At 33.6% G+C, this 26,382-nt stretch overlaps 1 protein-coding gene across 3 annotated transcripts in view; it reads right to left on the bottom strand.

Annotated features, from left to right (window-relative positions):
• Positions 1-203: 203 nt before the first annotated feature.
• LOC129808123 (rho guanine nucleotide exchange factor 7) overlaps positions 204-26,382 on the bottom strand; it is a 57,114-nt gene continuing 30,935 nt past the window's right edge. Inside the window, exons 7-9 of one of the 3 annotated variants that reach the window (XM_055857872.1) lie at positions 20,804-21,056; positions 15,902-16,078; positions 204-458 (exon numbers count right to left, since the gene is read on the bottom strand). In XM_055857872.1, the coding sequence (XP_055713847.1) occupies positions 259-458; positions 15,902-16,078; positions 20,804-21,056 (630 nt within the window). In that variant the 3' untranslated portion in view covers positions 204-258. Of the gene's footprint in view, positions 459-696; positions 9,610-15,901; positions 16,079-20,803; positions 21,057-26,382 lie in introns of those variants that run through there. The other 2 variants (XM_055857873.1, XM_055857871.1) reach the window with 2 other exon arrangements.

The raw sequence follows: 26,382 nt of genomic DNA, 5'->3' as shown, positions 1-26,382 counted from the left end.
TTTATGGTTTCTCTATGTAAATAGTATCTGTTGCATTTCTTTTTTTAAAATCTTAAGAAGTGAAATAGATGGGATGCTTTTATCTTGGAAATTCAAAGAATTTTCCAACATTTTTGGCTTTCTGTTTCGTACTAAAAATTTCTTTAAAATCGCAAATAATTAAAAAAAAAAAAACTTCAACTACAAATTACCCAAATGATTACCTTTAGTGGCTAAAATTCTTATATTTCTGGCATCTGGGAGCCTTTATTCAGTGGCTCAGCAGATATCCCTTTGTCCACCAAGTGCTTCAAGATGTCCCATCAGCAATTGCTGGAGGTGATTTCTCAGAGCTCTCTCCTCACTTATTTGCTCCTTAATCTGCTTTATATCGAGCTGCATTTGTCGTACTGTGCCCCAAATTTGTCTCAAAGTCGGCGTCCTATCCTCCTTCTCAATGCCTGCAAAAGGGATACAAACTAATTTGTGGTGGGTATTAATGTCATTCTTTTAGCATTGTCTATCTACAGCATTTATCCACCCATTAGCACATTCGAGATAAAAAATATTCACAATTTCTGATCGACGATCAAGTCACAAGGGAATCCCATCTGAGAAACAAATTGCATCAACAAAGCCACAAGTCACCAGGGAACCTCTTTTTTTTAATCTTTTTTGTGAGGCTTCACCATCGCAGGAATTAAATTACAGACACAATTTTCTTTCATCATTAATAGTATTAAATTTCGAGTATGAAACATGTATTAGACAAAATATACACAGGTGTTTTTTTTTCTCCTCTTTTCTTCTTTACAACAAAATGTTCTTAGCACCGTAAGGTATACAATTTACTGATTCTTTTTTTTTAATCTTCCATCTCTATTGATTTTTGTCTGCAAATTTTTTTAATTTTGATTAATTGAACTTGATTTCTTTCTTAAATTTCACTTTTTTCTATTTTTAGTTTTGCAAAAAATCTACGGGGTTTTCCTCTGTATAGAATGCATTTTATATTTGTTTTTTTTGGGTGCTTCAGGAAAGAAGTCTTTTAGATTTATCTTCCTTCCATAGGACAAAGAAACATTTTGGATGGAAAGCCGTGTAGTCACCATGCCAAATTGAATACCATTACATCGACGATTAAATATTACAAGATTCTTACAAACAGATCCTTCTCTTTTAGTGCCATTGTGATTTTCTTAAAAGGGAAATTATATATAAGTTTTCTTTTTTGATGTATTTTTTTCTTGTTTTCCCACAAATTGCTCTTGAGATTTCTTTTCTCTATCTCACTAAAAAAATTTTAATGTAATTACTAAGATATATTTAGTACGCTCACGATCGTCCTTAACTAATTTTGTTTCAATTTTTTTTTAATAATAATAATAATATATTGTACAATTAATATGAATAATAAGTAATAAATAGGACAAATTGTTGTATATAATATGGTATAAATCTCAACATTGTAACGGACTAGATTAGTTTTATATTGAGGATGTACAAGTGATTGCCACTCTCTTCTCCTCTTCATCACTAAAATCGTAAAGTTAAAAAGACAATATACAGATGCGTAGGCAAAATGTTGTAGAACAGAATTTTGATAGGGTGGTAGTAACCACTTATCGCCATGTTTAGGAAAAAGAGGAATTAATTTTATTATAACTTTTGAACATTTATTACAAGATAACTCAAATTAGACGCAAAACCACTTAGATGTATTGGCTCTAGATTCGTGAAAACGATAGTCCTAGAATTTAACGCTGGACTACTTAAAAAACTGATTTTTATTAACAATGCAAAAATAACCACTTTGTCGCCACTTTTCACCACTTTTCGCCAGTTTTGTAACCACTTCTCGCCACCCACTTGGAAAGGTCCAAACTCGATTATTTTAGGCAATGTTATAAAAAGAATACATTCAGCATTTCTTTTTCCTCGTGATTACCCTATTATTACTCACTTTAAACGATTTTTATTCACTTTTATTTGAAAAATCAAATTATAGGTCTATTGCAGAAAGTAAACTATGCAAATTTGACAACTAAGAACCTACAAAATGAAGTTAGCGTCGCCTATTAAAAAGAAATGGCGACAGGTGGTAAAATTAATTGCAGAAGATAACCACTTTTCGTCATGCCTGATTTTTATATAAAAATAATGTAAAATTAAATATTAATTAACTAAACACAAATTTTATGTATTCCATAAGTGTAATTAAATATTCAATAGACAGATTATTTATCCAAAAAGGTATTTTTTGCTTGATGAAAATTTAATAACATTTAGTATATTTGGTAAGAAATAATGTATTTGATGCACTTGCTTAAAATATTACTCTAAAAAATCCTCAAAATCGTAAATCCAAAAAGAATAATTATTTTTTTTCGACACTATACATAGCAGCAGTAAAAATACAAAGATCTTTGCGGCTCATTTATTTCACAAATCGCGAAAAATTGCGATTTCAATATAAGTGGCGAAAAGTGGGGCACTCACTGGCGAGAAGTGGTGATTCCACCTTATTAGTTATTTTTTAATAAGAAAAATTATGAAAATACAGTAGATGCGAGTGATATTGCACCCCTGGTTTTCGTAAATTTTACTTAAATTGTAACACACTTAAGGATGATTTTTAGACCATCCCTACGTCTTACAATTAACGCAAAGCTACCGAAAAACAAATGTGCAAAGCCACCCTGGGATTGGAAAGTCACTCGCATCTACGGTATGTTCAATTATTTGAATTCCTAAAAAGTGTCAAAAAGGATCTCACATTGTTTTGAATTTCGAAATAAGTACAATGAACCGATCATTTTTCGAAAATAAATTCAAACCTAAATTCGAAAAGCAAAAAGTGTACTTTATCAGGTTAAAATTGAATTATTCCTTCTTTTTATAAAATTAAAAAGATATTGTGATTTATTTTAATGATTTTGTAATGTCGAAAATATTCCTAAATTTATTTTTTAACATTTCAATCTTTGCTGACACAATATTCCGTATAGGAACCTAGGCCTTCCCGGATGCAGAATTTCTAAACAAGCATTATTATTATGTTTTTTTTTGTTCTTATACATTGGTGGGGTTATCAATCCCATGCCTTGAATTCAATTTTCGATTTTATTTCGAATATCGATTTTACTCTAAGAAAAATACTGAAAAAAATTCAATATCGAATTATGAATATTTGATTTACGGAACTAAACCTAAACTGAACTGAACCGGAACTGAAAATAAAACCACGTAAGAGACTTCAGAGAAGTTTTCGATTTCGAATAAGTTAGTTTTATAAGTTTCGAACTTCTGAGATCTTTTTTCGAAGTCATTTTTACCGTTTATCTGGGATTAGATGTATCTGACTGTTCTTTTAATTTCGAAAGGAACATTAGGAACATTTCAAAAGGAATTAAATAAATTGAAAAATAGTTTCTAAATAAGGTCTATCATTCTTAATTTTTTAAGATTGTGTGAAATATCGAAAAAGCTTCTCAAATTTCGAATATGGATTCAAATAGCGCTGTTTCTTTGAATATTTTTTTCTCCGAAACTGAAATACTTATGGACAACTGGCAGTAATCTTCAATTTTTACCTAAAACAGATTTCGAAAAATCATAACATTGTTAATCACATCAGAAAATGTCATTTTTTGATATTTCGAAATTTATTTTAGAATTCGAGTAAAATTAAGTTTTCTGCAAGCTGTTCACAAATGTATAACGTTCACAAGTGATGACTTCACCCTATTTAAGATTGAAAGGAAGGAAATTTGTCAGTTAAATGTATTTCGAAAAATTTTCGAAATTCCGAAAGATAGACGGGACCGGGCAAAATTACCCAGCAAATGAAATTTTAAATATTTTGATGAACAGAGTGGGAGTTAAGTACTCTTAATAAGTAGAAGTTTGCTCAATATTCTTTCTAAAAAAAAAAACTATAATAATACACTGTTAAATTCTAACCCTGACTAATTTTGCCCCGGTCTCCCATATTCGGAGTTACTGTGCTTTGATTTATGACTAAAATATCTTTTGATTTGGATTTTTCCCCAAAAATTTTCATAACGAAATTTGTTACGGTGAAACATTTGATTTAATTGAAGCTCAAGAAATTTCTGATCTTTTACATTTTAGCCTTCACATCTGTACTACACTTAACACTACATAAGAATTTATACACAAATCTCTCAAATATTCTCCCTCTCTTCTCCCAAATATTGGCACGAAAGTGTTTCTGATCTCTTCCACCTCACTTGTGCTGCTCAAATACCTCTAAATTCTAAATACTTTTTTTCCGTCATATACATATACAATATATAATATAAATTGGAGTAAATAGATGAAAAATTCTACACAATTTAAACATTCTCTCTGCGAAGAAAGGAACCCTTTCGATTCGTCAACAAAATCACGACACGGATTTTTTTTTTCTCTTAAATCATCATCTCTGCAACCTTTTTCTCCCACAATTTATCGAAATTCATTGAACTTTTTTTTTTATCTTCAAGTATATAAAGTCAATATATTGTCAACATTTGATCCATTGAATGGTTATTTTTTTTCACGAATAAAACGTTTTTAGACCAACTTTTTAAATTCTGCATTTTTGCCACCAACTTTTTATTTCATTGGCAGAACCCTGTAAAATGCACGATCTTCTGCGATCCTCCTTTACGATTGCGATCATTTGATCGCCATTGGAGGGAAATTACATTCTCTCGAGCCATCTCAAGTGCCATTAGCTCAAACAGAGGCGAGAAATGGGCACAACTTTATATGACATTGGTTATTTTGATTTTTTTTGGATTCTTAATTGAGGTAATATTGGAATTCTTGTATAAGCACCGCCCAAAAATTAATATTAACACCACCCTCTTCGGGATACACGAAACATTTAAATTTCGATGCGAAAAATTAAGTTCATACACTGAGAAAAAAGGGGCTACGATTAACTTTTTTGTCAGAACTTTAACACTTTTCAGGTGTAAAAACATATCAACATTTTTTAATGTTAATTTCACACCTTTTAAGGGTAAAATCAACATGAAATAAGGGTAACTTTAACCCATAATACACCTAAAAAGGGTAATATTTACACCGATTTTGGATCAATACTGCAGGGTAAAATTAACATTTCAGGAATGTTATTTTAACTTTTTCGGATTTCTCTCAGTGTAGTTGCAAAGTTTTAGCAATAACCGAGTGATAGGGGAGGGTGGGGCAGTTTAACGACGGGGCAGTTTCAATTTTTACATATTCTTCTTATCCCTTTGAAATGAATGGGATAAAACCTTTATGTTATTGAAGAAACAACTGAGACCCATGTTCATAAAAATAATTAACCCTCTAACGGGTAATACCGCCTCCAGGCGGTCTTCACAAAAATCACATTTACAGCGACAATAAAGGTTTTATTTATTTAAAAGTGCTGTAGTGTCCTCGGTAATAGTTTTATAAATATCTCTTGAGAGTTTGAACTCATTTTGACTCTTCGTTTTGTTGCTATTCCCAGTTTTGTGTGACAGGTCAGAGAGAAAGCAACAAAAAATATTTGTGCAAAAAAAACTCATTTCCAATTTCCATAAAAATACCGATTTAAAGTTATCTGACTAAAATAAATTTATTTTTTACTGAAAGATATGTCATTCTACTTTGTATATTTTATTTAAAAAATTTGAAAAAACTAAAAATGTAAATTTTAGAAGCAAAAAGAGTGTCAAAAAAATTTAGATTTTCTCACATAGCGCCTAAACTAAAAAAGATAATGAAGAATGGATGGTTTTTTCGACTTTATTGGATCATAATTATCCTAGAAAACATTGTTTTAGAACTTTTTTTCGCATATTAAAGAAAACACCATTAGAGGGTTAATTTCGTGACGCTTCGCGTTTTAATTCTGTAATTAATTTTATAAAACTGCATCAAAATGAAACTTTTTGTAATGTCCTATTTTCAGCAATTTCTGAACTATTGCACTTATCTATCGAAGTAACATAATTGTATTAAGTTACCAGTGGTTTTATTATTATAAAGCATTTAGCGTTGAATGAAATCTAAGACGGTTCTGACAATTTTCATTTGAGTTCCGGAAGTTCGTGAGGGGCGGTTTCATGCAAGCACACGGAGAAGTTTCCAGTGTCTAACAATTTACTTTTTTTAATCAAAATTAACCTTAAATGATCATTGAAAACGTTTTGTAGCTCTTTTGTCGATAAAGTTCGAAATTATGGAAAGTAGTATTTCCTAAAAGTTCATAAAAAATGTAAAAAAAATAATCTTTCAGTCTTTTGTAAGTGCTTAAAAATGATGAATTTAATTGTTTTAATATATTTTCAGAATGTTTTCAGCACGATATTGTAAATTTTTTTTAGTATATAAAAATTCAAGACTTTAAAATACTATTATAAAACTGTTATACTAAAAAGGACATGTTCTAAAGCGATATAATGACCCAACAATGTACAGAATTAACTTAGCACTAGAAAAGACATTTCTTTCGTATAAAAATTCAAAGAAAATTGCTCAATTAATGAGAAATAGGCTTGAAAATCTTTAGCGATATTTTATTTTCTCTGTATGATCAATTAGTGTTCAAATTCTGTTATAAAGTTCTTGTTTGATTATATTTTTATGTTTTAGAGTCCTAAAAGACTTCAAAATAGTAATTTTAATCAATTCTGGTATCGCAAGTTTTCTATAAACACGTTTTATCTTTCTCAAAAATTGCCTAATACTTGAAATTGCCCCGCAATGGGGGACTTTCACACATTCTGCCTTTCAAGTGAAATGAATTTCTCCACAATAGACTAATGAAATTAAAGGATTATTGTTATTATTTTTATTAACCCTAAACCCAACTGTAATTCACAGAATATACAAAGTTTTACTTCTGTTTATCAGCTTTTTGCAAAATGCTCCCAAAATACATTTTGCAATTAAGGGGTGAAATAGCCCCACCCTCCCCTACAGTGTCCAACTAATAGACCACGCCCTTTTCACAAACCACAATATTTTTACCACCAAAAAATCTAAAATCCACTTTTACCTTGTTTCATAAGATACATCTACTGAATTCAATAGAATAGCGTATCTTTATTACCTGTTAATTATTATTTATTGTACATATTAGTCACGTAAGGGCATCAGTAATTTGAAAAGCATAAAGCACTGATTCTTTTTTTTTTTGTTTTGAATAAAACTGGTCAACTGGAAATGTCATCTAGATGCATAAATAGTTGCAAAGAGTATATAATTGAGTTAGTGAAATAACATTTCAGTAGGGTAAATTAAGCTAATTCAATACCTGCTCCAAATGGAAATTTTTCGATACTCCAAATGGAAAGGCTATTATTTTCACGATAAATACAGTACTAAATTATTATATTTATATATTTTCTATACCACAGTTTCATTATTTAGTTAATTTTGCTCCAAATAAAGCGAAAATCCATTCATATTCACTAATTATAATTTGTTAATTTCTCAGAAATATTAACAGTGTACCTTTTCACCATGGAATTTTTCATTAAATGGCCATGTTTTCCAATGAAAAACACAATAAGGTGATTGTTGTTTATTCGTATTGTTTAACATTTATGTCATATTTCTGGCTAATTTTACTTAAATTAAGTGCTAGTCTTTATTGTTAACGGTACGTGAAGTTTTCAAATGAAATAATTACCAATTTCGTGAACAAAAAGGGATTTTCTGAAGTGTCTGCAAATGCTTCAATAGGAAAACCCGGAAATATGATTTTTTCTGGAGAAATTTTCTTATTGTTTTAGATGGGAAAGGAGAAAAGACCAGGAATAAGAACAAATCCTGCAATCAGGAGCAACTCTGTTTGTCTCTACACTGTTTGTCTCCAATTAGAAACTTTCCCTTGTCTCCATTTGGATTAATATGTTTCCAATAGAAGTTTTTTACACTCACGTATTTTCTTGTGTTTAAGAAGTGTTTCAAATTATATCTAAAGAATTTTCACTAAACAGTAACATTCTAGAAGAGTCAAGGAGAAAATTTATGTAATTCTCTTCAGAAAAAATATGAACTTAATGTGTTGAATCTTCTGTCAAAGTTAAAGCGTCTGGAAGTGGTTTTGAATTAGGACATTTACCCTAACTCAATTATATACTCTTTGAAACTATTTAATGCATCCAGATGACCTTTATTTTGTTAAAATATGGCTAAAGGGGGCGGGGTTATTTTTTAAAAGCAGACCTTTTAGTCTCCGCCTACAAGTGAATCAATTTTAGCAATTTCCCTTGATCTGGTAGACAAAGTAAGTCTTCTTTGAAGTATTTGAAATCAGGATTCATCTTTTTGGGCGGGGTGTTTTTTTGTGATGTAGAGTTTTAGGCTCCGCCCTTAGTAAAGGAGAAATGGGAGATTTTATCATACTTTTCTTAATTTCAGTTGATCTAGTAAAGCAAAACACTGCTTTTCTGAAGTTGTAAGTAATTTATTATAAGGGCGTGGTATCTTAAAATGGTGTATAATCCTTGTGAAAAACTTCATTTTGTCCTTTTTTAATAACTTATAGGCCCCGCTTACTAATGAAGAAATTAAAATCGGTGGTTTATGGGCTCCGTAGTTACTTCAATTTTCGATTTTTTCGAAAATACCAAATAAAAAAAACAACAAATTAAATTGACATCTCCTAAAGAGGGCGTTACTAAAAGATTTCTGGGCGGGGCTTATTTAGGACCTCAATTACTACCCTTGTAAAAAATGTAATTTTTTCAATCACAGAACCAAATGTCAGATAAAGAAGTCCCATGAAATATTCTCACAGACATTCAGAAACTATAAAGCAAATGATAAAATAAATTATAAGACATTATATAAAATGATCATCATGGAAGTTTCATAAAGGAATCGTGCTGGAACTTCCATGACACTACTTTCAGTCATATTGATGATATTTTCGCCATTGTTTCAGCACAAAACTCCCACAGCACCAAGTGGCATTCATGGAGTCTCTATTGCTGCCCGGAAGTGCCGGATCACCTTCCATTCCAGAGAGATGTGGAGTTGATCGTCTCAGTGGATGTCCTTTGGGCAATTTCATAGCCTCAGGACCCACTCCAGGTGCATCAAAGGACCTATTGACACGCCTATCGTACAAAAGTTGATGGTCTCTGTAGGATTGCTGAGGAGTATTTCGGGGTGAGGAACTACCTCCCTTGAAGGAAGGTTGCCGTGGCAGAGGACAAACCTTCCTACTCAGCAATGGTGTATTCTGCAAATTATCATAATTTGACGGTGTTTTGTACTTGATCGGTGGTGTTTTGTGCCTAGGTGATTTATCCTCCGATACCGATCGCCATTCATATGTCACCCCAGGCGCCACTCCACCGCCGGCCGTGGTAGTGGCTGCGGCTGTACCCAAGGAATAGCGATAAGATGAATTGAGCGATGACACAGATGTTGAGTACATATTGAAATTATTTGGGCTTGCCTCGCGCCAAATATACGATGAATTGAGACTATTGGTTGAATTAGTGTTATTCATCATATTTGATGGGGAGCCACAAATGAAGGGTAGCTGGGGATTTGACGTTGAGAAATGTTTCGATGATTTCAATTTGCCACCACGTATTGGAAGACACGGTGTCCATGGTTGAAGTGCTGAGATATGTTGGTGTGAATGCATCGCAAAAGAAAAGAAAGGAAGGGAAAGAAAGAAATATTGTCATATTAAGCAGCAAACTTATCACACTCTTTTATTTTTCTTCCTATTTGGCGTTTCATCTATATTTTTTTTTAAAAATCATTTTGCATACAAATGTATTTGAGGTGTTTTTCTGTGTTTGAACTCGTTATAGGGTCTCTAGATAAGTGCAAAGATAATATTAATAATAAAAAGGGACAGATAATCCTAACCGGCTTATGTAGGTGAGATTCTTAACGTGAGCTAACTCGGAGTGCATGCAAATTCGATTTAGAGCTGAAGTTGGGAGACGCCATTCAGTTATCTTGAATAAAATTCGTGAAATTATACAAATTTTGTATTTAAACCAAAATATCAAGGATTTGGATGAACTGACAGAAAGTGTTATATGGCTGAAATGTAGACCAGAATGTTCTCTATAATTTTCCCATAGAACATGATCTCATCGATTACTCAGAAGTCAAGATAAGCGAGGTTTTTTGTTTCTTAACTCGTTTTTTCATCCAGAGTGCCCCAAGTAGTCATTTGTTGAACTTCAACTATATCAAAGAATTGTTGTATTTTGTGGGACTTTCCATTTAAAACCATATTTTAAGTGTCTTTGTGGAGTAGAGGCAGTCAAATTGGCATCTGAGGGATTTCAAAGCGTTATTATGGGAAAAATCAATTTTTTCACACTTAAACGGCAAAATCGGAGTGATAGCGTAGTCTTAGTGGAAAATGATGTATGGACGAAATGTAGAGACAAATGTCCTCTACAATTATGTCGAAGTAATTATCAAAATCGGTTCAGCGACAGTCGAGATAATTAAGGTTATGTGATATTGAAATTGGTTTTTCGACTGTGGCGCCCCTGGTGTTGGTCCCACAAAGTTCAAATGTTCTAGAAAGTTGTAGCATTTGGTGAGATCTTTCGTTTAAGCCCTCATTCATCAAAATCGGTCACATAGAACCGGAGATATGATTTTTTGAATTTTGTGAACTTTGACCCCTCATATCTCCGGTTCTGTTTTAACCACAGCGCACATTTGCACCATTTTGGAAACGTCCTAGACTGGACTACAACATACTAAAATTTCATTAACTTGCACAATGCCGTTTTTGAGAAAAGTGACTTTGAATTTCGATGAATTTTGACGCTATCGCAGCGCCACCTGTGGTGAATTTTTGAACTTCCATCTGAAAGTGCTCATCGAGACGAAACCAAAAAGGTAAAATTTAGGTCGCTATGTTAATTAGAACCGGAGATAGAGGCCGGTCAATGTTCGAACTTTGACCCCTTATAGCTCGGGTCAGGGGTTATGGATCGACTTAAGGTTTTTTTCGTTTGATAGGTATAATCAACGGCTACAACATACTAAATTTTCAGCCCGATGCACAATGGAATTTTTGAGTTATTTAACTTTTAAGATTTAAAAATTTTCTTTTTAATAATAGCGCCCCTAGTGGTGGTTTTATGAACTTGCGATGTTAGAAGGGGAAGTGGCATTTCACGAGAGCTTTCCAAAACGCCCTCACTTTTTAAATTCTGACAATTAGAACCGGAGTTATAGTCATTTTAAGAAAATTTTTTTGGACCCTTATAGCTCGGGTCAGGGGGGTCGGGGACCTTAAGTTGGGTATTGATGGAAAGCTCTAAGGCCCAGCTATAACATACTAAAATTTGAGCCCGCTCGATGCCATAGGGACGGAGCTATTGAGAAAAGAAAAAAAAGGGGGGTCTTCAAAATGGCGGAAGGAGGGGTGAGGGGTGGGGGGTCAATGCACCAAGTTGCAATTTTCACCCGATATATAACCTTTGCCGAAAACCGCAAGTCGATATCTCTTTTAGTTTAGGAGCTATTAAGCTCCAAAGAGCGGCCGGCCGGCCGGGAACTTAACTTAGCCCCCCATATATTCGTGATCAGGAAGTGGCGAAACACATTTTGGCCAAGTTTGAGGTCGATCGGACGACATGAAATTTTGTTAGGATTATAGTAGGTGAGATTGTTAAGAATCTCACCTAATATTGCTGGCACAATATAGGCCTCCTCGTAAGGGGGGTAAGGGGAGCTCGGAACATGCACTATTATTATTTTTTCTTTATACAGAGCTAGAGTTGTCAATCCAATATCCCATGGAATCAAGTGCACTGAAGCTCATTGATAACATCTTCGAACCGATATTTTTATATTAAAATGGTATTTTAAATAGGTTCAAAATGTTTCAATACCAAGAAATACATAACATTAAAAAAAAACTCCAGGAGTGTCAAAGCGTCCCAGGCTTTGCGGAATTCTCGAACTCGTAACTTAGACGCTATACCTCAAAAGTACTTTCGCATCATTTATCCTTTACCGGTCCACAACCGATTGGAACTGGTCCAGTTTTATCAGAAATTCCAAGACCTTTCCAACGAGCCTAAACCACCCCATTCGGTTGAGAAATACGCTCTCTAGTGCTACTCGTGATTTTTGTATAAGGACGAAATGCCCATCTGGGTAATCCCTAATACATATCTAATAATAAAAAAAAATCGCACGAGGCGTTATCGAGTAATCCCGAAAAAAACATGGTGTTGGATAAGGTACCTCAGAACGGTTAAAGGAATCACTCGTCGAGATCGAGCGAGGAACATATCCGTTCGTGAGGAGCTAAAAGTCGAGGAGTTTCTTCCTCGAGTTGAGAGATCACAGCTTCGATGATATGGTTATGTTAAGCGCATGAATGAAAAAAATTCACCAAAAAAGCTATGCAAGCCATTGTGACGAGGCGTCGATCTCGGGGCAGGCCTAGGACAAGGTGGCTGAATCAAATTCGGGATTTCACCTTGATGTGCTTTGGGATTGCCGCACATACCTTCCTAAAGTAGCGGAGGCTCAACAGGCGTAGTTAGTGTTCTTGTTTTTGAGTAGTAGTTAGCAGTTGTTGTTTTTGAAACATTTTTCTTAGGAAAACTTTTATCATCGACATGTCTTCGTAGGTTTCTATCTAGAAGAATGCCAGCAGCGGTGAGCAGTTGTGACTTTTAGTGCACTAACAGGCTATCTTTTTTAAATTATGTAAAATCTGACTAAGCACAGTGATGGTATTATTAATGATATGGCGGCGAAAATAGGAAGAGAACAGTCAAGTGCTTAAAAAGGGTTAAAACAATGCTTGTACTGGCATGCATGACACTTTTAGGAATATACGATTTTGGCTTTCGTGATTTTTGCTTTCGGGATTTAGGCTATTTGGGATTTTGGCTTTCGGGTTTTTGGTTTTTCATGATTTTGGCTTTCGGGTTTTTGGATTTTTGTTTTCCGGAATTTTGAGCCATTTGAGATTTTGGATATTCGGGATTACGACCCATAACAAGATTTTATTTTTGGCGTTCGTGATTTCGGCCCTTTTGGAATATTGGTATTTGAAAATTTGACTTTCATTGTTTTGGCGTTTGGTATTTTAGCTTTTTCGGGATTTTGATTCATTCGGGATTTTGGATATTCAGTATTTTAGCTCTGTTTGGATTTTAGTTTTTCGAAATTTTGCATATTCGGGATTACGACCCATTTGGGATTTTAGGTTTAGAGATTATGGTGTTCGTGCTTTTGGCCTTATGGGGTTTTTGACTTTCCGAGTTTTTTCCTCTTTGGGGAATATAGTTTTCCGGGATTATGAACCATTTATGTTTTTGATATTTAGGATTACGACACATTCGACATTTTGGTTTTCGGGATTTTGGCGTTCGTGATTTTGGCCTTTTCGGGATATTGGCATACGGAATTTTGGCTCATTCGGGAAATTGACTTTTAGGGTTTTCGCGTTCGGGATTTTGACCGGTACCACGGATTACTATATTCCTGTAGGGGAATTGTGTAACAGTATGACAATTTCATATGACAAATTTAAGAATTTTCTATGTGGTAGATTTGGAAAAGTTAATTGAAAATCGTATTCTTACTGATTAGTAAGAGCTAATACTGTTGTCCTGCTACATAATTTACTACGAAAATTTATCATGTGACATTGTCATATCGATACAGAATTCCCCCACTGGATAGTAGGTAGACATTTTTGTGTCCCATAGTAGTACAAACAAAATGAATAAAAGTACGAATAAAGATGTCGTACCCTTGCTTCTTGATATTCTCGAGACTGAAAATCATTTAAATCCTACATTTTCATTCCTCAGCATCAAATCGCATCATTCCTGGGTGCACTTTTATTTGGTTTGTTTGCACTACTGAGACACGAAAATCTCTACCTACTATCCAGGAATATAATAATCCGTGCCGGTACCCTTCCAAAGATATTTCCTTCGTGTATGCATTTTTTGCCACTGTACTTTTTGACCTTGACCATCTGAAACAGTGAGAAAATCTCAAAATTCCAAAAGAGACATATGATTTTGAATAATCCCAACTTATTCTAATGCTTAAATAAATAAAAACAAGAAAAAGTTTTATTGTACACATAATAATCTAAAAACTTTAATTACACTGAAGTATCATAAAGTTTTTAAGGTTTGGTAAATACGTATAAGATGTTAAGGTCAGTTAGAAAATTAAAATATACAAATTATTGTTATCTTATTATTTTTATTATTTTCTTTTAATAAATCCGACCTTATGGAAATATGTTTCAACAGGTAGTCTTAAGTCATACTTTTTCTGAGAAAAATAAGTCAGATTCATTAAAGGAATATGGGAAAATATAAAGTGTTTGAAGTCAGAGTATGTGTGAAGTATAAAAGCTTTCTCCTATCTGTAGTAAAAAATCAAAGGATCAATTTGTTTTAATTTGGAAAATATTAAATGCTGAAGTTTTCCTCTTGTTGTATTTTACTTTCTCAAAATAAATAACCTAAAAAAGACGTTTTAATTATGTATAGTAAATAATTTTAGAAAGAAATAGTAATAAAATATGTAACATACCTTAAAGATATCGTAGTCATATAACGGGATATTTTTTAATTTGAAAATTTTTGGAAAATGTTTAAGGTTTCAAAACTTTAAAAAAGAAGCCCTAAACGAGTTCAAACACCTCAAAACGTCCTCAGTATTCACTGAAAATTTCTACTAAAACACCAATATAAATTCTAAATGTGAACTAGTGAACAATTTAAAAGAAAAGAGAAAAAAGAACACTACAAAAATACTCTTGCAGAAATGACAAAAGACAAAGCTTAATGAAAAACTCAATAAATTGACTGAAACGCCTAATGAATAAACAATAAAATGCAAAATAACTTGCTTAGTTAATTAAATTCTATGCTAAGTGTAATTACAATGTCATAAATTTTTATGCAATTGCCTTTTTTTTAATTTTGTAAAAAAAAAAATGCCCTTTTATGGAGTCTTAAACACTTTTCCTTTTAGTTTTTTGTTTTTGTAAAATTTTCAAATTTTATTCCCTATAATTTTCACATATTATTTCTATTAGCCAATATAAATTTTCTAAAGTAATTTTGCAGCTTGAATTTAGTAATTTTATTAATTATGAAGCTATTAATTAAAAAGATTATTTTAATTAATATTGTTTTTTAGATTATTTCTTTCTTGCCTTCCATTTTTGTCAAATATCCTTATCTATACCATTTTTTTTATTTATCTAATCACCAATTTATCATGTAAGTAGCTCAACAAATCTCAGTATCGTCACACTTCTTATGTTGGTAAGTGAAAAGTCGAAATGGAAATAAAATTACTTAACAACTAAAAACACATATTTCTTATTTCCTAAAAAAAAAAAACAATGCTTCAAAATTAAAAACAAATAGGTTACAGTGTAAATAATTTGTAGAAAAAATATTAATAAATAATAAAAATAAACATAAAACATAAGACATATGAAATTAAATTAACAGCTTACAGAGGAATTAAATTATTTAAAAAGAAAATCAATGCACGTGAAAAAAGCCCAAAAAATGTGGAGGATGAATGAACTTATGTACAAAAAATTCATCTGGCATTGAGTGAATTAGTGGTGATGGTGGGTAAATTAAAATTGCAAAGAATTCACAATCAAATGTGTCAGTATTAGCCCAGAAAATCAGTCGAGTGAAATGTTCTGTGTCTTGTCCATTGATTAAAAATAAACGAAATCAACACTTGTTCATTGATCAGAAATTAAATGAACAAAATAAATGTGAAAAGAGGGGTGGTTTCTTTTTCTTTTTTTTTTTTTTTGGAACAAATAAAGCACTTTCAATTTGTTCATTAAAAAAATTAAGAAAAAAAAGAAATTAGAGAAGGAATTGTGGAAAAAAAATTAAAATTGACTCACCCGAATGTGTTGTATTGCGCGAGGTACTCTGATATGCTGCACAGTAGCTCTCAATCACCCTCAACACGAGAGCATCCTCCTCATATGTTGGTGGATCTTTCCTGGGGGCAACAATTCCGCCCTGCACAGACATTCTCGATGGCGGGGCTGGACATAGGTTTGTGATGCTCCAATTAGCTGAACAGAAAATCACACAAGTCAATAGACACCTTTATCAAAGATTAATTGAATTCGATTCATTGAGTTATTCAGGATATTCGTTTAGCTTTGTGTCATTTGCACTAACTGGCGGTAAATGAAGTTTTCTATTTGCAAAGTAAATAATTTCACTTCTTCTAGAAAATATCCCAAGAAAATATCAAAAATTGACACATATCAGATAGCCTCAAAATATTCACAAAAAGAAATTAAAGTAGGGTTAATTAAGCTAATTCAAAATCTGCTCTAAATGGAAAGTTTTCGCTAATCCAAATGGAAATGTCATTGTTTTCACGATAAATACAGTACTAAATTATTATATTTATATATTTTCTATACCACAGTTTCATTATTTATATTTATATTTCTCAGAAAAATTAATAGTGTACATTTTCACCATTCAATTTTTCATCGATCGACCATGTTTTCCAATAAAAAACAAAATGAGGTGACTTTTGTTCATTCGTTTTGTTTAACATTTATGTCATATTTCTGGCTAATTTTAGTTTCGTTCAGGTTCAGATAAGTCTGACCAAGTTGAACGAAATTCAGAGAAGAACCTAAAGACTTGAGTAAGTTGTGTAAGAAATGTATATGTTTTTTGAATTGTAAATAGAAAGGTTGTCTCTTTATATTGCACCAGCCACTGATGGAGGCTTGGAGACCTAGCCAAAAGCTCTGGAAAAAGTTGATGCATTTTCCCTGAGTGATTTTCCACTTACGACGATTTCCGGACTCCAATTGATAATAGTTAAAAAAAAAAACTCATTTCCGAAAAACGTCCTATACAAAAAAGTACAGTGGATTTGAATCCGAAGACCGTAAGGCCGGTTTAGCCCAGGTCCTGATGGTCTCGAAATTTAAAGGCACATGTTGACCAATCTCAAGTGATAATTTTCTAAAAAATCTTGATTAAGAAGGAATTAGAGAAGTTAAGACATATGGCTAAGCCTTAGATCTGAAGCCCGTATAGAGGTAATTGTGCTCTCAAAATGAGCGACAAGGCACTATTTTTTTTAGCCAATCTAGGATGATATACAATTTATGTGATTATCCCGATTTTTGTTGGAATGTCCGCTCCCTCCCATCAAAAAATTTTCATGCTCAAGTCATCATGTTCCTTCCAAATTTTTTAATAAACATTCTCATTTATTGTAATTTATTAGAGCCCGAAGCATAAAAAAACAGTAGAGTTTGTTGAGAATTTCGGAAACGCATTGTGTGATTTTTATTTTTATTTCGAACATCTATAGAGCGCTCCTGAGGCCAATTTTTTATCAATATACGAAAACAGCCTTAAATCATATCTGATAAGTTTCTCACAGCCATAAAAATCAGCTTTAGACAGCTTATTTCTCAACCTATTAGGGTAAGGTTGGATTAATTGGAACGATCTTGACATTCAGGTCAAGTCTAGACCAAATCCAACCAGTTATGAACCGATAATTAATTTGTGCTCGGAATTTAATTCATTATTCTGAGCCATGGTAAGTGGTCTATAAGGTCTATAAACTAAGTTTAATTTTTTTTATCATTTATCGAATATATACCGATAGGGTAAGATGGGTTTATCCGGAATGACGTCTATTTTAGAATTTTGAGATTTTCTCACTGTTTCAGGTGGTTAAAAAGAGAAAGAAAACCACGAATAAGCACAAGACATTACATTTGAAAGTAACTTCTTCGGTCTTTTTTCTCTTTGCCACCTAAATTGTTAAGAAATCTCAAAGTTCCGAATTAGACATGATCCCAAATTACACCATCTTAACCTAAATATATTAGATGAGATCATATATTCTGTCAGTAGAAGAGGTAAAAAGTTTGGAGTGGTATATCTCAGCTCCTAATGAACATATTTGGATGAGTGAACTATTGTTGGAAAGCTTGGTTCATTAGCTTTCAGAATCTGGTATATGTAATTGGCTATGGGTAAATCATGGTCATCCAGAACCATTTATGTCGAAGAAGACACTTTTTGCAGCGTCATTTTTGACCATCTACTTCTGGGACCAGGAGTGACCCACTTTTCTCGCACTTGGACTGATCGTTAGAGGAACTCAAAGGGTATAATTTGTGGAAGAAACTTTTTTTTTGGACGTCTTACTTTTTTTTATTCATCGACTTTTGCAAGAATTTTAACATTTTACACGCAAGGAAAAAATTACAAAAATCCTAACACAGTGGTTTCTGGAGGGGAAGGATAGACGTGGGGGTGAAATTGATATGATATTTGGATTCCTTGGATCAACTTATGGGGGAGTACTTAGAACATTCCAAGTCGATATCTTCATTAGTTTGTCCAGAAAATGAGATAGAAGGATTTCTGTCATTTTTTTCTATACGTGTAAAATGTTAAAATTCTTGCAAAAGTCGATGAATAAAAAAAAGTAAGATGTCCAAAAAAAAAGTTTCTTCCACAAATTATACTATTTGAGTTCCTCTAACGAACAGTCCATGTGCGAGAAAAGTGGGTCACTCCTGGTCCCAGAAGTAGATGGCCAAAAAAGACGTTGCAAAATGTGTCTTCCTCGACATAAATGGTTCTGGATGACCATGATTTACCCATAGCCAATTACATATACCAGATTCTGAAAGCTAATGAACCAAGCTTTCCAACAATAGTTCACTCATCCAATTATGTTCATCAGGAGCTGAGATATACCACTCCAAACTTTTTACCTCTTCTACTGACAGAATATATGATCTCATCTAATAAAAAAAAAATCACTAAGTAGAAAAGGATTCTTTTTCCTTTTCTCCATGAGTTAAATTACCAAACAATCTTCTTCATTAATGTGCAGTTAAAATTCACACAAACTACTACTAATATACCAATTGTCCCTTAGAATCAGAAAATACTAAATTTAATCCTGTTACAGGCAAAATCCTGGACTGGTCAAGATCCTGCAAGGGACGAAATTATTCTGAGAATAATGTGTGGAATAGTTTCCCAAAATATAGAAAATTTCCCTTTGCCTCCAGAAAGCTCTAGTGCAATCGTGGGAGTAGCTATGACACTTTTAGGAATTTCAGATGTTGGCATTCAGGATTTTGGCCCTTTCGCGATTGGCTTTTCAGGATTTTGGTTTTTCGATATTTAGAATTTTCGGAATTTTGATCCATTCGGAATTTTGGCTTTTAAGATTTTGGTCCTTTCGATATTTTGGCGTTCGGGATTTTGGCTTTTAGGGATTTTCACTTTTCGAGATTTGGCCTATTTGGGATTTAGACTCAGTCAGGATTTTAACTTTTCGGGATTTCAAACGATTAGAAGATTTTGGGTATTTGGATTTGCGACAAATTCGGAATTTTGGCGTTGGTGGTTTTGGCTTTTCGATATTTCAACGTTTCGGGATTTTGACACATTTGGGATTTTGGTTATCAGGATTTTGGCCCTTTCGGGATTTTAGCGTTCGGGATTTTGGCTTTTAGGGATTTTGACTTTTCGAGATTTGGCCTATTTGGGATTTAGACTCAGTCAGAATTTTAACTTTTCGGGATTTCGAATGATTAGGGATTTTGGGTATTTGGAATTACGACAAATTCGAAATTTTGGCATTGGTGTTTTTGGCTTTTCGGTATTTCAACTTTCCGGGATTTTGACCCATTCGGAATTTTGGCTTACAGCATTTTGGTCCATTCGGAATTTTGGCTTTTCGGGATTTTGATTTTTCGAGATTTGGTCTATTTGGGATTTCGACTCAGTCAGGATTTTAACTTCGGAATTTTGGCGTTGGAGTTTTCAATATTTCGACTTTTTGGAATTTTGGCTATCAGGATTTTGGATAATCAGAATTACGATACTTTCGAGATTTTCGCGTTTGTGATTTTTATTTTTCGGATTTTGTCTTTTCGGAATTTTGGCTTTTCGGGATTTTGGCTTTCCGAGATTTTGGCCGTTTTGGGATTATTGTTTTTCGAGATTTTGGGTTTTCAGGATTTTGGATTTTCCGTATTTTGGTTTTTCGGGATTTTGGTTTTTCGGGATTTTGGCTTTTCGGGGTTTTGGCTTTTCGAGCTTTCGCCTTTGGGACTTCGACTGTTACCCATTTAGATAAACTCTAAGAACTAGAACAAATAAGTATAATAAATCTTTCATATCCTTTTCAGTTCTTACAGAAAGATTAGTTTTGATAAGAAATAGCGAGAATTTATAGGCAGAGAGTAGAAAACAATTATTCTTAAAAAAATGAACATTATTAAATTATTTCAGGTATGAATTAAGAATAATTTCAACCACATTGGATATTCAAAGGTTTAATGAATACTGACAACTTTCAGATCATTCACTGAGAAAAAAAGAGGGTGCGATTAACTTTTTTTCCTCGTAACTTTAACACTTGTTACACGTGTAAAAATATATCAACATTTTTGAATGTTAATTTTACACCTTTTTAAGGGTAAAATTAACATGAAAAAGGGTAACTTTAACCCACAATACACCTAAATAGGGTAATATTTACACCGACTTTGGATCAATACTGCAGGGTAAACATTTCCGGAATGTTCTTTTAACTTTTTCGGATTTCTCTTCTAACTTTAGACAATCATCACTAGATGGTACTCAAAACGAAGATATATATTTTTAATTTTCAAAATTGAATATCTCAAAAAAATATCTTAAAAAATTAATATTTCAAGTTAAAGAACGAACTTGGAATGTAACCAATAAATGTGTATATTCTGTTAATAAAAGTGTCTTACCTTTTGGGTTGACGCTCTTTTCGTTTTGCACCACTAGTGCTTGGGTATTGAGGTCCTTTGGCTGAATGGGATGATGACTGGGCGGAAGAGGTGGCGCTGGATGAGGATGCTGTGGCTGTGCCTGCTGTTGCTTCTGCAGTTGATTGAACGTGAGATGGTGATTGAAGGAGTGACTGCGTTTGTGTTGAGACATGTGAATGGGCGTTGTGACGCGACTTTGATGATTTCCTCCAAGTGACGGCGGCGGCGACATCTAAAAGCACAACACCCAGAGACATAAGCCATTACTTTTCCATCCCCCTTTTCAATACCTTGCAGAATAACATTCTCTTTTGTTAATCATCATCAACAGAGCCACAACAAGTTGACATATAAAACATTAGAAAAAAAGAAATTACTTTTTCGTTAGTTCAGAGCACACAAAAAACTTGTTGATTTTGTGCCTGTTCATTGTGTCTCTATGTAATTTTATATTTGCTGCCTGTTGAATAAAAAAAAAGAGTAATGTAGAAATGATGCTTCTGTGATGATCATGGTGGGAAATTAGTAGAGGACTCAACAAATGACTTAGAGGGGCTCAGGCAATATTACGATGAAAGTATAACACAAACAAGAGTGCAACATGATAGAAAGAGCTACAAAAAAGCGCCATGAAATTTATTTTAATTTGACATATCTTCTCCAAAAAAAAAAAAAAACAAAAGTGATCGCGAACAAGCCACTAGAGATCAAAATGTAGAATAATTATTACAAAAGACAGGTGGATGAATTATGAAGTTGAGAACTGTAATAGGCATAACTATGATTTACTGTAACATTTTTCAATTTCATATTTTGCAGGAAGTTATTGGATTTCTAATGTCAGCTCCACTCGAAAAAAATTAGGCCACGCCCACTTGGGAATTATGACCAACTGAATTTGTAATCCTAGTAGAATAAATTTGTAATAGCAGGGTCTTATAAAATTGCAAAGAAAAGTTATTTGTACTACTAAAATTTGCACGAGAGGCTGATGGAATTGATCTTTGGAAATAGAGACCACGGCCACAATAAAATTACAAAATAAAACAGCAGTGCAATTCCAGTAATCTAAATGCATATAATGCTTATGTGGATTTTTATAGGTTAATTCCAACAATTTGATGGCATATCAAATTTTAAATAAAGTTTTTGGGGTGGGAACAATGCATCAAGTGGGCGTGGTTTTTGAGAAGCATAAAAATAATAATTTTTTTCAAAGTTCTTCAATTATGAAAAATTTTCTCTGTGCCAAGCATTTTCGGCAATGCACTTGACATTTGATTTTTTTTCCTATTTTTTAAATTCTGGGCGTGGCATATTTTATGCGCAGGATCAATTGAAGGAGTTAAGTGAAAAATTACTAACTCAAAACTCAATGATCCACGTATCCTGGGTTCGATCGGTTCGATTCCCCTTTGGATTGGCCGAAATTTTCTGGCATGAAATATCTCGAATCACATCCAGTAAACTTTGCTTAAAAATTTGAGAACCTCAAGTTTTATCCATATAAAATATTTTTAAAAAATATATAAGTATATGAAATCGAAGAATAGTCATCTTCTGATAAACTTTCAAGAAACAGCGTTATAACCCCTTCTTTCATAATAAATATTTAAATTAAAAAAGTTTCAGTTAAGGGGTTACATGGGTCTCTCAGGTCAAAAAAATCAATTTTTTTTTATTTTATAGTATAACATTTGAATATTTTCTGAAAATTTTAAGTCAATCGGAGTAAAACTCTCGGAGGTAGAGCAGTTTTAGTTATGCATTCCGCCTCCGCACGCATAATTGTTGTAAAACTTTGAACGCGTTTTTCTCAAAACACAGTTAAGTGTGATTCCTTCTAATCACACCTATTGTAATCCTCGGATTTTCTCGAAGTGCTCAGATCGAGCTGAAATTCACAGGGTATATGTATTGAGCTTCCCTGATGCCGAAAATCATAAGCCGCCATTTTCGGGTCCGGCCGTTCGTAGTACGCAATATCTCTGGTTTGGATACAGATATCTTCATATTTTTTTTTTAAATATATCTACGCGCGCGTACGACGATTTCTGTGCTATTAGTTTTTTGAAAAAGCATGCAATTTTGAATTTTTTATGTTTATGTTGTAGTCCATAAAATTTAGACCAATTTAGAAAAAAAATTAAGACATTCGTCGAACACTTCAGATATTTCACTTTAAAGATTTCAATTTTAAGAAAATTTGCTTGGCGGGAAAAAACGGGAGAACCGGCGTCGGACAAGCTATACCCATATATATAAATAGCACTCACTCACTCTTCTTTTCTCTCTCTCTCTCTCTACATAGTGCGCCTATATTCGAAGATTTGTAAGGTGACATATACCATTCGTGATCTGCGATTCTTTTCGCGGATTTTCGCGGATTTTCACGGGGCGCTTCTTTTTCCTCGGATTTTACGGGGCACGAATTTTTTCGCGTATTGTCGCGGGCGCGTATTTTTTCCCGGATTTTCAAGGGATGTATATTTTTTTCGCGGATTTTCGCGGGGCGCGAAATTTTTCGCGGATTTTCCCGGGCGCGTATTTTTCGTGGGTTATGGATATCTTCGCGGATTCTCACGGGTCGCTGACAGAGGTTTCAAACTGATGTAAAGTTGAGGCTTCTATCTCATATTTTCCGAGATAATCGACTTTAAAAATTTTCAGACAATTTTATGAGTTTCTCTCAGATTTTTTTTCATTTTCAAGTGAAATTTTGCACATATCAAGCCTGATAGAGGCTCTAAATGGATGTAAAGTTTGAGGCCCCTATCTTTCATAGTTTCCGAGATAATCGACTTTAAAGATTTTCAGACACTTTTATGAATTTTTAATTCAATTTTTTCCATTTTCAAGGGAAATTTTGCACATATCAAGCCTGAAAGAGGCTCTAAATAGATGTAAAGTTTGAGGCCCTTATTTTTCATAGTTTCCGAGATAATCGACTTTAAAGTTTTTCAGATAGTTTCATGCATTTCTCATCCAGTTTTCCTTATTAATAACGATAATACGCTACATATAGTTTAAGAATAATTAAACGAAATTTGCATTATTTATGTATAAATATCGTTCAAGTTTGCCACATTCCAAATTTGCATTGAAGGAATCGCACCTCTATGAGCTAAGGCTAGGCTCTAGGCTTATCACTGGTTTTCAAATACGGTAGTCAAGATTACTCACAGTCCACTGAACCGATCTTTCTGAAATTTGGCATAGTTGTTAGAGAAGTATTATCTACTGTTTGAACGAAGGATTTGCACTTCCTTTAATCAGAACCATTTTTGCAACACAAAATGTGTTGAAAAATAGGGTTTGATACCTTTTTACAAAAGCTTTTGCCAAAAATCCAAAGGAGAATGGTCAAAACTATATGGGCGCTGGTCCCGGAATCGCCACAAACGAGAGTAGGCGCATTTTGTAGGTACTGATATAAGATTGAAAAATTGCCGAGACCCAGGACGATAAACGCTGGGAGTCCTTGTAAAAATGCCTTTATCCTTTCGATAAATCGCTGTTTTGACAACGAATTACGCAAGAACGGCTAAAGTGATCTTGATGAAATTCGGTATAGGGTGACTGTATGACGTAAAGTTTTTATCCATGCATATCACCCCCTCCCCCCACCCTCCATTCTGATAGCCCCCATACAAAATGGGGGCGCTTTACCTTATAACTCCTTTCTAAGAGGAGGTAGAAAGCTGAAATTCGACAAGGGAACAAAGCTTAGGGAGTACTTTTAAACCATGTATAATATCTCCCTCCTCTGTCCCCCTTTCTGGTAGCCCTCATACAAAATGAGAGCATTTCACCTTATAACTCCTTTCTGAGAAAAGATAGAAAGTTGAAATACAGCATGGGAACAAGGCTTAAAGAAGACTTTTTAACCACACTGAACAAACTCTTTGTCCATCACCCCTTCTGGTAGCCCCCATACAAAATAAAACTATTTTACCTTATAACTCCTTTCTAAGAGGAGGCAGAAAGCTTTAATTCGACTAGATGTCTATAAATGCATATAAAATCTAGAAAATTATTGTTAACGTTATTAATTATTCATTTTTTTTCATTCTTTTACAATTCAACTACTTCTTCTCAGAAAGGAGGTCAAAATGCTCTCACTTTGGATAGGATTACTAGAAGGGGTGGTGGAGGAGCGAGTTAACATGCATGGTTGAAAAGTCTTCCATAAGTTTTATTCCCTTGTTGAATATCAGCTTTCTACATCGTCTTAAAAAGAAGTTATAAGGTAAAGTGTCCCCATTTTGCATGGGAGCTACAAGAATGGAGGGTCGGGGGAGGGGGCGGTATGCATAAATAAAAAGTTTAAAGATACAGTGACCCTATACCGAATTTCATCAAGATCAGTTAAGCAGTTCTTGTATAATTCGTAGTCAAAACAACGATTTTTCGGAAGGATAAAGGACTTTTTTACAAGGACTCCCAGCGTTTATTGTCCTGGGTCCCAGCATTTTTCTCAACCTTATATCAATATCTTCAAAATGCGTCTACTCTAATCTTTGTATGAAGATCCAGCAGCGCCCATATACTTTTGATCATTCTTCACCATTGTAAAAAATAGTTTTTATGCTCTAGAACTGTTCCTCCATGGTTTAGAACATTGATCCCAGAACAAAAGTTGTTACCTATCCTAATGTCTATCCAATGACATAGGTCCCATTCGTGGCGATTCCGGGACCGGATTTGACCATTCTCCTTTTGTTGTTTTTTTTTCAAAAATCCTTCGGTCATCCAAGGGTCCAACTAATCCTCTAACAGAGTATATTTGGTTTTTTTGATTTCAGATGAACCTACTGGGAGGAATCCTGCCTACCGCAAGGTCTGTTTTTCGAGGAATGGTTCCGAAAATCAGCTACCAACGGTCGAATTTTCAACATTTTTCAATTTTTTTTTTTATTTTGATCTAAAGTTACTCTTTCATATTCCAAAAGTTGGAATTTCTTAAATATTTTCGACATAATAAATTATTAACAGAAAAAAGGCCTTTTTTTTACCTGAGAGACCCATGTAACCCCTTAACTCTTTCATCTCCTGGAACCCATGTACCCATGGAAACCACAATATTTTTTAGACAATCTAGAATCGATAAAAATCCGATTCTTCTGGATAATTAGAAACTATAAGTATGTCCAAATCTAGGATATTTTTTGCAGGATCCTAATTAACTCCTGAGCTTAGATATTTTTGGTCAAATATCGTGAATTTTCGATTTTCTGCTTCCTTGGAGATATTGTGACCTTTTTGATATATCTAGACCAGAATAAGGGAAAACTTCTCGAGGCCAATAAGTATGATAACTAACAATTACAGATTGCATAAATTCGAAAAACAATTTTTTCTTAAATTTTCAAAAAACTTGTTCAAAATTTATGGGTACCCTCGTCCCCAAAAATCTAGAGGTCAAATGTAAGGTTATCCCGCCAATGCCTGCCCGGGAGCGACATTTTTGCCAATATGGCTGATAATTTTGACATTTGGCAGCGTGGGAGATTGCTTTCAGGGAATTTTTTTCTATTCTTCCTGATTTTGGTGAATTC

The sequence above is a fragment of the Phlebotomus papatasi genome, chromosome 3, assembly GCF_024763615.1.
Source record: "Phlebotomus papatasi isolate M1 chromosome 3, Ppap_2.1, whole genome shotgun sequence".
In the NCBI taxonomy this organism is placed as follows: Eukaryota; Metazoa; Arthropoda; class Insecta; order Diptera; family Psychodidae; genus Phlebotomus; species Phlebotomus papatasi.
The sequence above is the reverse complement of the archived record's forward strand: the minus strand, read 5'-3'. Positions and strand labels throughout refer to the sequence as shown.